This window comes from Pristiophorus japonicus, chromosome 19 (genome assembly GCF_044704955.1).
Source record: "Pristiophorus japonicus isolate sPriJap1 chromosome 19, sPriJap1.hap1, whole genome shotgun sequence".
Taxonomy (NCBI): Eukaryota; Metazoa; Chordata; class Chondrichthyes; family Pristiophoridae; genus Pristiophorus; species Pristiophorus japonicus.
In genome coordinates, this window is record NC_091995.1 from 2,793,957 (window position 1) to 2,806,022 (window position 12,066).

Here is a 12,066-nt window from a genome sequence, read left to right on the forward strand (position 1 = left end):
AGCGGTTCAAGAACATGGCTATCGACTACCTTCTCAAGGGCCAATTAGCGACGCCCGCATCACATGAACGAATTAAAAAAGAGAGAGACGGACGGACGGACGGAGAAGCGTACAGAGGAACTCCTCAAGGTTTAAAAATGTTTTTTTGTTTCCCAATTCTGCCACGTGGTGACGCTGTTGTCTGCTCAGTTACAGCAGGCGCTCGGTTCGGCCAGGGATTCCTGCAGCGGTTCCCAGTATTGTCCAATGCAAGTAGTCCTGCCTTAAAACCAGGGACCTGGGGAGGCAAACTCGCTTAGAGACAGGAATATTCAGTTTAGCCCGATGCAAACAAATGGACATAGGAACCACAAACCGAAAAGGACTGAGGGCCACCAAAATCCCGTTCTACCTTCGCGGCTGTCACATAATAGAACAATATTGGAGATGGTAACAAATTATAGCAAACCTGACTGCGGACTGACAGCGTCAAGAATCATTCGGCCCTTTCCCACTTCGAGCTTTGAAATTAACCAGGTATCCGAGACCAACCCAATCAGCTGTCTACTGGTTTGTGACTTATTTAGGTTTCCATATGACTCAGGAAAAGCAGGAGACAGGTAGAAAAGTGTTCCTTTTAAACCCATTTTTATTAAGATTCTGCAATATAATCTCCTTTACAATTCTCTTCCATTCTCCATTAATAACAATCAGACAGCGAGTTAATTGTTTTAAAGCAAAATGCTCAACAGTTGCGAGCCGTGGCTCAATGGGCAGCAATTTCACCTCTGAGTCAGAAGGTTGTGGGTTCACGTCCCACTCCAGAGACTCGAGCACCGCATCGCAGTGCTGCACTGAGAGGGCGATGCACTGTCGGACATGCTTTCTTTGGAATTGGCACTGTCTTTTCCTGAAGATCACGATATTACTTGAGACTCGCTTGCTGCAGATGGAGCGTAACTCAGGCGTTGCCCGCAAAGCCAGGAATTTCTGGTCAACGGCTCGCCATTCTGCTTCAAGACGGAAGATTATATTTTCGGATTCCGTTCGGCAGCAGCCACAACCCTAACCCCAATCGCTCGCCCTGCCGATCCTGCTCCCCCCATTTCCCCGTTCCACACCAGCTTCATTCAGCCCGGCTTTACATCCGTCGGGTTTCCGCCTCAAAATGCGCTCCTCCACCAATTGATATCCTGACTTTGCCCACTCAGAATGAGCTCCCCCCCGCACTGGGAACGGGGCCCAGTTTGTGATGTTCCCCAGTGAGTACTGCACAGATTGCACCAACACCCCACACTCTCTGCTCCTTAATGAAGGCGCTGAGCTGTTTACATTCAATGGCTTGACGGTTCCGCTAAAACCGCAGTCAAAGGAAGGTCACAGGGAATAAAGTTAAATGTCGATCCGGGTAATATCTCCAGAGGAATGCCAGGCTGTGGTCCCTGGAGGGAGAGACTCTATCCCAGTACAGGTTGGGCGGGGGTGATATGTTGTAGGGTGAGGATGGGAGGGTTATTCAGTGACCTGACCCTGCTGGGGTTACAGTCAAACACTGATTACAGACTGAGATACAAATGGAAATGTTCATCACACAAACACACCCGGGGAGTGAATGGAGTCAGAAACTGGAATTGGAGGGAAAATGATCGAAACAGACCCATTAATGTCAGTGTCCTTTAACCCCGCAGATTATCAGCGGTGCGGAGTTTTTCCTGCCATCATACCATCCCGGATGGAAGATGGGAAAGATTCTCTCAGTGAAAGTCTGGGTGAAAGTGTGGAGATGGGACATGTTGTCCGCATTGTAAAATGACACCTGTCCGCCCTCATAGTCCAGGTACACCCCGATCTTCCGGGGCTCCACACTCGGGGTGAGGCGGGTCAGTGAGGGGGAGGTGAGGGCAAAATAGTCACTTCCGGGTCTCAGCCACACAATCCAGTATCCAGTCTCTGGGCTCGGGGTGATTGCCCCTTTCCTCCCGGCAGACTCTCGGGTCACTCCCAGACCCCACTGTGACTTGTCCCCCACCTCCACCTCCCAGTAGTGTCTCCCTGATGTGAATCCCTCCGATCCCAGGACACAGACCCAGACATCAAACCTCTCCGGGGTGTCAGGGAGCGGCTGCTGTTTGTCTCTGAGTCTCACACGGGTCCGGTCCTCAGACAGGATGAGCCGGGGACTCGCTGTGTTCGGATCCAGAGTCAGAGAGGCTGGAGCTGGGGGAAAGTTAAAATAACACAGTCAGTGATTTAAGCCGCGATTTCCGCTGTCTCGGCGGGTCGGTGGCGGGCGATGTCGGTGACAGGTCCCGGACTCGCTGCTGGCTCCAGCCCGCTGGCCGAAATTACTTCCCTGATTACACCTGTTAAGCCCCGCCCAGCGGGCTTGCCGGCCAATTGCAGGCTGCGGGTCTGATGACGTCTGGAGACCTTTGACCCACTGAAACAAATGCTAGTTTCCCCACTGATCCCGCGAAAAATTCCCCGATAATTTATTGATGTGACAGAATCAAACTCTGAGTGACATTCCTTCTTCTAATCCTCAGCTTTCTGCATATTATTGAAAAATTACTTTGTCTCAGTATTGATCAGCACGTCTGGCCAGCTGAACATGACAGAGAAAAATAGATCAAATAAGATGCAATTATATTTAAGATAGAAAAGATAAGTTAATGATGAACTAATCAAATTCAGAGAGAATGAAACTCAAGGATTGCAAGACGCGCATTCAAATAAATGCACAAAGATATAGCACTATTTTATATTACAGTATTTCATTTTATAATAAGGATATAGAGGCATTGGAGGAAGTGCAAAATAGATTTACAAGGAAATAGTACAAAAAGGTGAGAGGCTATAATTATCAGGAAAGATTGAATAGGCTCTAGAAATGGGAAAGCTGAGGGGTGAAATGACAGAGGTCGTTAATATTATGAAAGGGTCTGATAGGGTAGAGGTAGAGAAGACGGTTCCATTTGTGAGGAGACAAAAACTAGACACCATAAAAACATAAAATTAAGTAATAAATCTAACAGGGGATTCAGGAGAAACCTCTTTATCCACAGAGAGGTGAGAATGTGGAACTCACTACCACGAGAAGCAGTTCAGGCAAATAGCACAGAAGCATTTAAGGGGAAGCTAGATTAACACATGAGGGAGGAAGGGACAGAAGGATAGGCTGATATGGGTAGATGAAGAGGGGTGGGAGGAGGCTCGTGTGGAGCATAAACACCGGCTTGGACTGTTTCTGTGCTGTATATACTTTGTAAAAATCAATCATCAGGCTGGGCCATCAAAGCATTGTTACCGAAACAAAGTGGCAACATATGGCACCAGGAAGACGGCGGCTGACCTCGAGAGGGAACAGGTTGGGGGGGTGGTGTAGTGGGATGGAACCTCTCAAAGTCGGATTAGTGATATGGGATGGGGGCTGGGGAGTTGTCGATGTCAGTTCATTGGATTTATTCAAGAGGGATTTAGATATGGCGCTTATGACTGAAGCGTCCAAGGGGCATTGAGAGAAAGCAGGAAAGGGGTCTTGAGGTGAAATATCAGCCATGATCTTATTGAAAGGTGGTGCAGGCTCGAAAGGCCGAATGGCCTACTCCTGCACCTATTTTCCCTGTTTCTATGTTTTTATGTTGAGTTCCCAGCTTTGGTCACCCTGGAGCCATGTCTTCGTGATGCCAATTATATCATACTCGTTAATTGCTGCCTGCGCAGTTAATTCATTCACCTTATTATAAATACTCCTCGAATTGAGGTACAGAGCCTTCAGCCTTGCCTTTTTAACACACTTTTCCCATTTAGAATTTTGCCATATGTGGCCCTTTTTGATTTTTGCCTTGGGTTTCTCTGCCCTCCACTTTTACTTTTCTTCTTTCTATCTTTTGCTTCTGCCCACATTCTACTTCCCTCTGTCTCCCTGCATAGGTTGCCATCCCCCTGCCATATTAGTTTAACCCTTCCCCAACAGCACTAGCAAACACTCCCCCGAGGACATTGGGTCTGGTCCTGCCCAGGTGCAAACCGTCCGGTTTGTACCAGTCCCACCTCCCCCAGAACCGGTTCCAATGTCCCAGGAATTTGAATCCCTCCTTTCTGCACCACTCCTCAAGCCACGTATTCATCTTAGCTATCCTGCAATTCCTACTCTGACTAGCATGTGGCATTGGTAGCAATCCTGAGATTACTACTTTTGTGGTCCTACTTTATAATTTAACTCCTAGCTCCCTAAATCCAGCTTGTAGGACCTCATCCCATTTTTTACTATAACGTTGGTACCTATATCCACCCCGATAACTGGCTGTTCACCCTAACCCTCCAAATTATCCAGCAGCTGCTCCAAGACATCCTTGACCATTGCACCAGGGAGGCAACATACCATCCTGGACTCTCAATTTTGGCCGTAGAAACGTCTATCTATTTCCCTTACAAAAGAATCCCCTACCACTATAGCTCTTCCACTGTATTTCCTGCCATCCTGTGCAGCAGAGCCACCCACGGTGTCATGAACTTGGCTGCTGCTGCCCTCACCTGATGATTCATCCTCCCAACAGTACCCAAAATGGTGTATCTGTTTTGGTGGGGAATGACCATAGGGGGCCCCTGCACTACCTTCCTTCCACTGCTCTTCCTGCTGATCACCCATTCCCTATCTGGCTGTGTAAACTTTAGGTCCGGTGTGTCGAACTCACTCAACGTGCTACTCACGATATCCTCAACATCGCAGATGCTCCAAACTGAATCCATGCACAGCTCCAGTGCCGCAATGTGGTCTGTCAGGTGCTGCAGCAGGATATACTTCCTGCACATGTAGTATCAGGGACTCTGGAAGCGTCCCTAAGTTCCCACATCGCACAGGAGGAGCATGACACGTGTCCGAGCTTTCCTGCCATGACTTAACCCTGAGATTAACTTTATTTAATTCGGCAACAATGATAAAGGTTACCTACTGATAAAGGAAAAGAAAAAGAAGAAAAGCTACTCACCAATCACTAGCCAATCACTTACCCCCTTGGCTGTGACGTCACTGTTCGATTTCTTTCTACGTCCTTTTTTGCCTCTCACCCTGCTACAGGTGTACCAGCTGGCTCCTCCTCGACTCCCGCTCCCCGACTGTGACTGATGGGCCTTTTATAGGCCTCCCTCCGATCTCGCACGCCTCCTCGCCGAACTCCTGCCTCTCCGAACGATGGGCCTTTTATAGGCCTCCCTCCGATCTCCCGCGTTTCCTCGATGAACTCCCACTACTCCGACTCACGGACCTTTTCTAGGCCTCCCTCCAATCTCCCACGCCTCCTCGATGAGCCCCTCAAAGTCGGAGGAGTTCCGTGGGATGGGGGGTGGGACGTGTTGCCGGGCGAGGAGGAATCATGGATTCCGTTATATCTTGAACCTGTTTTGTGATGAGCAATCTGCATATTTTACTGACGCTGCAGTCACCGTCAGTCTGAAGGGTGAGAAGATTGTTCTCTGTCAACATTACCATACACTGCTTCTGTATCGAACCCGCACTCCTGGATCTGATATAGGCTCACAAACAGTTACACTGATTTCACAAACCAGTTTCAATCTCCTTTTGCAGATTATTACATAATATTTTTGTTCTTAATTTCACAAACACTGAAGCTGTGTTTCATTATTTTGATGTATTCACTCAACGAGATTTTTACGAAGTCTGAAATTGGGGTGCTGAAAACGTTTTACCTGGGCTGATGTTCTCTATCATGTCTTTCCACGCTATGTATTGACCGGGCCCTTTGAATATTCCCAGCGGCAGATTCTGGCCATCCAATGAAAGGGTATTACCCTCTTCACTGATTCTGAAAATATGAAACATTCAAATACAGAATTCTCGCAGTGCATTCCTTTAACAGATGAAATAACAATTCAGTAAAGTGAACCTCATACCTTCTCATCCGGGAAGCTGCCTCCTGAAATAAAACAGAAACACAGACCTGAGTTCACAGGGAGGGTCTGGGAGCAAAATTTCAGAATTCAGTGTCATACGCTACATATGGCACCAAGTGAGAAATAGTTCATAAATAAAAACAGAAAATGCTCGAAATCTCTGTGAGTCAGGCAGCATCTGTGGAGCGAAACAGAGTAAATGTTTTGTGTCTGTGATCCTGCGTCAGAATTGGAAACCTCCGAAAAGAAACAGATTGTTAAGTAAATGGAGGGGCACTGAAAGGGGGAGGGCAGGACAGAACAAAAGTGGAGGTCTGTGATATTCTGGAAGACAGGAGTAATTTTAGAGACAACAGGGATGATCGCCAAATTGAGCTGATAATGGCGCAAGTTAGGAAACAAAATATGAGCCGAGATGGTGTGTGAATGGTGGAATAAATTCCAGCTGCCTTGGGAAAGAGAGAAACAATAACAGTAAAAGAGGGGAGGGTGGTTTGTAAAAAAAAAAGGAGGGAAGAGAACAAAATATGGTCAGAGGTTATGTTCTGAAATTGTTGAACTCGATGTTGAGTCCAGAAGGCTGTAAAATACCTAAACGTAAGATTGGAACAGAGGATACTGAGAAGGGACATTGAGGTGTACAACATTGTGAGGATCCTGGATATAGTGGCTAGCAAGGGCCTATTTCCCTTGGTGGAGGGGTCAATTACGAGGGGGCATAGTTTTAAGGTGGTTGGTGGTAGGTTCAGAGAGGATTTAAGGGGGATGGGGGGGGGCTTCTTGACCCAGAGGGTTGTGGGGTTCTGGAACTCACTGCCTGGAAGGGTGGTGGAACAGGAATCCTCATCACATTTAAAAGGTGATTGGATGGGCACTTAAAGGGCTGTAGCCTCCATGGTTACTGACTTAGAGCTGGTAAGTGGGATTAGACTGGGTAACTTTTGTTGGCTGGCGCAGATACGATTGTAAGTCATGCAGGGCATCGAATACGACACGGGTAATCTCCTGGACTAGTTTCGATCGCCTGGATGGGACGGAGAGGAATTTTCAAGCTTTGTTCCCCAATTGGCCTGAATTTTTATCTGGTTTTTGCCTCTCTCAGGAGATCACATGGCTCTGGCTGGGGTGGAGTGTAGAATGTTTCGGTGCAAGGGGTGTCGCAGTTGTGCGGGGTGGACTGGTTGGGCTGGGTGCTCTTTGCCTTCCGTCATTGTTCATTGTTCATAGGTTTATATGTAACCTTCAGGACTGCTGACCGAGGGGCAAGCTCAACTGGCCGTATGGCCTACTCCTGTTCCTATTTCTTATGTTCTTATCTGATCGATTCTACTTGCTACACAAACTAACTGAGAGATGGAAGAACTTCCATAGCAATTATTGAACCGGACCTCTTACAACCCGGAGTTACGCTGTGCATGTAGCACCGTGATGGGCGCTTCTCCCTGGGGATCTCACACCGCTTGGATTCAGGGCATTGAGTGTCACTTTGGTGCCTTCGGGTACCTGGTCTGGTCGTAAGTAATGATCAGGCATATGATCAAACTGTTTCGGCACAACTTATTAAGATCGAAATGAAATGGAAACGGTCGGAAGAAAATGAGACTGCAGTGAGGCAGATTTCAGTAAAACGAGTAGCGAGCTAACTAGCTTGAGGCAATAGAAGAAAGATAGATACACAGAAATGAACATCAAAAATGGGATGTTTTAAAAAGTGATTCGAACAATGTAGAATAAATGTATTCTGTTAAAACAGAATGCAATTCCTAGTAGTTTTTGAGGTCCATGGAAAAATAATGAAGCAAGAAGCCTATTTAAATTAAAGCTCAGATTTCAAATGAGATGATCTTGTTAGAAATATTTCATAGATATGTTTGAGAATATAATACACGTGGTTGATGGGACAATACATTGAATGCAGTGTACATGCAGTTTAGGAAAGCCTTGATAAGGTACCACACAGGCGATGACTAGAGAAGCTCGTGGGATATGGAATTCGGGGAGGATAGCAAATTGGATTAGAAATTACTTAGGATAAAATCAGAGAATTAAGGGTGGGTTTTCAGGGTGATTAGAGGTGGGCAGTGGAGCCCCACAGTGTTTCGCTCTGGGGATAGAATTAATTTGATACAAGACCAAAAGAAGTTAATAAGAACATGTGTGAATGGGCTAAATTATTTTTGGACAGAATTATCTGCCAGTAAGTGTGAGCTGAGACAGGGGAAGTAACAGCAGGAATCCTACACCGAATGGATGTTGGCTCAGTGCGTTAGAAGAGCAGAAGGATTTGGGGGTATAGGTTCACAGAGCATTAAAGGCAGCTCCACGGGTTGATAAGGCTGTTTAACAAAACCTAATAGGATACCAGGTTACATAGGATTAAATAGGATATACGACACTGAAATAGGCCATTCGGGCCAACCAGTCCATGCCGGCATTTATGCTCCACTCGAGCCTCCTCCTGTCTTTCCTCATCAAAATCTAGCACCATAACAGGTTGTGTCACAAGGGATATAGCATATAAAATAAACAGGCAATGATGCAGTATTAGGCTCCACACCAGAGGGACGCTAATCTGGGTTGAATGCGGAGACAGCACAGATGGTCTCGGATGCTGCCTGGAATCAGGAAATGTAAATATAAAGAAAGAAAAAATCAATTTATGGGGCAACACGATATAATATCATGGTCTTATTTAAGTGAGACAAGGTATGTAGAAACAAACAATGGAGCTACTGAAGAGATCACAAAGTTTCGGTTTAAAGAATGGACTCAGTCGAGAATATTTCGTGGACTTTATGGGTTTTTCTGAGGGTATTTTCCCTGTGGTGGGATCACCCTGTGCCGATAAGTGAAAAAGCTGATGTTGTTAAAACTCCAGAGACCGCATGGCAGTTAGCTGTGACAAAAGAACTGTCAGTCATCCAGAACGGGTTTGCCCACCAGTCCCAGCTAAAGGAAGGGGGACATGAATATTGACAAAAGAGCTGTCGGCCAGGAAGGGGGGGCCACTGACAAAGCCACTCTAACATGCAAAAGCACTTCTCACTTGCATCTCCGAAGGAAAGCAGAACAATGAACCCACTAGCCTGTTCAGACAAAGAGGAGCCAGGTCTTTCCCAACACAAAGACTGAGAGAGATGCCCAGATTAAGAGCCATCAGCCCAATACATATGGGTTGGATGGCCCATCACTGACCATGACTCATTTCATTTACACTCTGATTAATAATTCCCGGGTCTAGAATGTTTGTAAGGCGATTTGAACCATCCATCTAGCAATTGGGCTAAAATCAAAACCGCTTACACTACTTGTTACAAAATTTATGATGTGCAAAGAGTTCAGAATTGGAGGAGCACAGATATCTTGGTGGGTTGTTTACCTGGAGGAGGTTGCAGAGATAGGGAGGGGAGAGGCCACGGATTGAGTTGAAAACAAGAATGAGAATGTCAAAATTGAGATGTTTCTTAACCAGGAGACAGTTTGCGCCAGCGAGCACAGGGGTGATGGGTGGACGGGACTTGGTGTAAGTTAGGAAATGTGCCTCCGAGTTCTGCATGAGCCCAAGTTTATGGAGGGTGTAAAATCGCAGGCCAGCCTGGAGAGCAATGGACTAGTCAAGTCCATAGGTAGCAAAAGCATAGATGAGGGTTTCAGCAGCTGATGATGAGGCAGGGGCTGAGACGGGAGATGTTACAGAGGTGGAAATAAGTGGTGTTGATGATGGCATGGATATGTGGTCAGAATCCCATATCGGGGTCAAATAAGACGCCAAGGTTGTGAACAGCCTCGATCAGCCTCAGACAGTGGCCGAGGAGAGGGGTGGAGTTTGTGTCGAGGGAATGGAATTTGTGGCGGGGACCAAAGAAAATGGCTTCGACTATCCCAATAATTAGTTGGAAGAAATTGCTATTCTTCCACTTCTGGATATCGGACAAGCACCGTGACACATCGGAACATTGCCGGGGTCGCGAGGTGAGCTGGGTGTGATCAGCATACATGATGTTGTGTTTCAGATGATCTCACCGAATGTATTTAAATAAAACAAGGTATTACCTTCAGAAATGAGATTGTGTCTTGCTCCTCCATCTGTCTCTGTAACTCGGATATCTCTCGATTAATACCATTTAACTTCTGTTGGATTCCACTGAGGTTCACATCCATTGATTTTAGAATATTCCCCTCTTGTTCCCTGAGATCTCTGATCCATTGCTGCTCTTTATCACTGAGAATCTGGTGAATTTTAGCGAACTCTGATGCTATGTGGGTCTGCAGAATGCTCGACTGTTCCTACCAAATGAAATGTGAAACATAATTCATGTACCGTGAAAAAGGGAACAAAACTAACCGAGATCCCAGAAAATCAGCACAGGGAGACATAAGAACATAGAAAATAGGTGCAGGAGCAGGCCATTCGGCCCTTCAAGCCTGCACCGCCATTGAATATGTTCATTGGCTCATCATGCAACTTCAGAACACTCCCACCTCCTCTCTATACCCGCTGAACGCCTTAGCCGTAAGGGCCACATCTAAATACCTCCTGACTACATCCAACAACTGGACTCAACAATTTTCTGTGGTAGAGAATTCCACAGGTTCACCACTCTCTGGGTGTAAAAGTTTCTCCTCATCTCGGTCCTATATGGCTTACCCCTTATCCTTAGACTCTGACCCCTGGTTCTGGACTTGCCCAACATCGGGAACATTCTTGCTGCATCTAACCTGTCCAGTTCCTTACCCTAACTCCGGAAATCTGCTGTTCCTGCCGCCGTGTGGTGTCCAGAGCCGAATCCTTTCTCTTTGTAGCCGATTCCAGGGATGATTTCAGTTTATCCTGCAATTAGAAATTAAATTAGAGTAAAGTTTAAACATAAGATGTTTAAGTGTTGCCAGAGATTCTACCCTCCATGTTACCCTATATATCTGTGCAGCCTCCGTCAGTCCCACGAAGTTGTGGGTCTTGTGACTCCGCCCCTCTGTCGGGACCAGACACTTCACACAGATCAGTTTCTTGTCAGTTTCACAAAACAGCGTCAGTTCTTCCTGATGTTCCTCACAGAGGTGTTTACTGTCTCTATCTTTAGTATTCATGGTAATTTTTCGAGCTTTCTCGGCCAGATTCGCCAAGGCCCGATTATCCCTGAAGTTTATTTCCGGAAATTCCTCTCTACATTCCGGGCAGGAGTGTGTCTCCTTATCCCAACACTGTGTGATACAGGAGCGGCAGAAATTGTGCCCACACTCCAGCATTACCGGGTCGGTGAAGAAATCCAGACAAATGGGACAGATTGCCTCCTCGGTCAAACTCTCCGACTGCCATCCAGATGCCATTTTTCTCTCAGCACTTCCTGATTCAATCCGCTTTCAGTTTCAATGTTTGTTTAAAGGGAGGAGCCAGAGCGAGTTTCGGCACAAACCTGCCCGACCTGTTCAGCACTGAGATGTTTACCAATGCTCAGAGGTAAACGCCTACATTAGAATACACGAGGAAAAAGATTGAGCGTTGTGTGTGTGGAGATTTCCCAGTTGGACGTTAAGCGCTTCATCTCTTCCCAGAGAACACTGGACCTGTGGATCCAGGTTCCCGCTGACGGTGGGCGATGATTGACGGTATTCCTTCAGGAGAGAGTTGGACCTGTTTCTGGGTGGGGAGGAGATGGCCTGGGACCAGAGATAGTTATCCTGAAGGTCAGGGACAGTGTGATCTCCTGCATTATTTTCCATGACCTAAAGGAGCCGGAGAGGAATTTTTCAGATTCTACCCACCCCCAGGAGATTATGTGACTCCCTGGGGGTTTGGAGTGTCTCTGTGACGACACATGAAGGCAGCACAACTGTATGGGACAGTCTGCGGGGACCCGATGAAGTCTTCTGTTTGGTTTTTTCGTATGTTCGCAATCCAATATTACATTCTGTTGATGGGAAATGAAACAATCCGCTCACAGGACACTATCAGTCAGTATTTAGATTTAATCAGTAAATTGTGGATCTATAGACAATGCTAAACAGAGAATGAAACAACGTCTAGAAATTTATATAGCGCCTTTCACGACTACTGGATGTCTCAAAGCGCTTTGCAACCAATGATGTACTTTCGAATCGTAGTCACTGTTGTAATGCGGAAAAAGCAGCAGGCAATTTGCGCACAGCAAGCTCTCACAAACACCAATATGATAA

General features: G+C 46.5%; 1 protein-coding gene across 1 annotated transcript; it reads right to left on the reverse strand.

The window, feature by feature from the left end:
• Nucleotides 1–630: 630 nt before the first annotated feature.
• LOC139229625 (zinc-binding protein A33-like) lies at nucleotides 631–11,423 on the reverse strand. Its single transcript, XM_070861135.1, has 6 exons — nucleotides 10,804–11,423; nucleotides 10,628–10,723; nucleotides 9,946–10,179; nucleotides 5,893–5,915; nucleotides 5,689–5,804; nucleotides 631–2,196 (listed from the first exon to the last, which is right to left on the reverse strand). Exons 1-6 carry the CDS (start codon nucleotides 11,218–11,220, stop codon nucleotides 1,646–1,648), a joined length of 1,437 nt encoding a protein of 478 aa, XP_070717236.1. The 5' UTR covers nucleotides 11,221–11,423; the 3' UTR covers nucleotides 631–1,645.
• Nucleotides 11,424–12,066: the final 643 nt, after the last annotated feature.

Coding starts and splice junctions, on each gene's coding strand:
- LOC139229625 (XM_070861135.1), bottom strand. CDS start 11,220: ATGGCATCTGGATGGCAGTCGGAGAGTTTGACCGAGGAGGCAATCTGT. Junction 5,916..9,945: donor ACACAATCTCATTTCTGAAG/GTAATACCTTGT, acceptor GTTTTATTTCAG/GAGGCAGCTTCCCGGATGAG. Junction 5,805..5,892: donor GCAGCTTCCCGGATGAGAAG/GTATGAGGTTCA, acceptor TCATATTTTCAG/AATCAGTGAAGAGGGTAATA.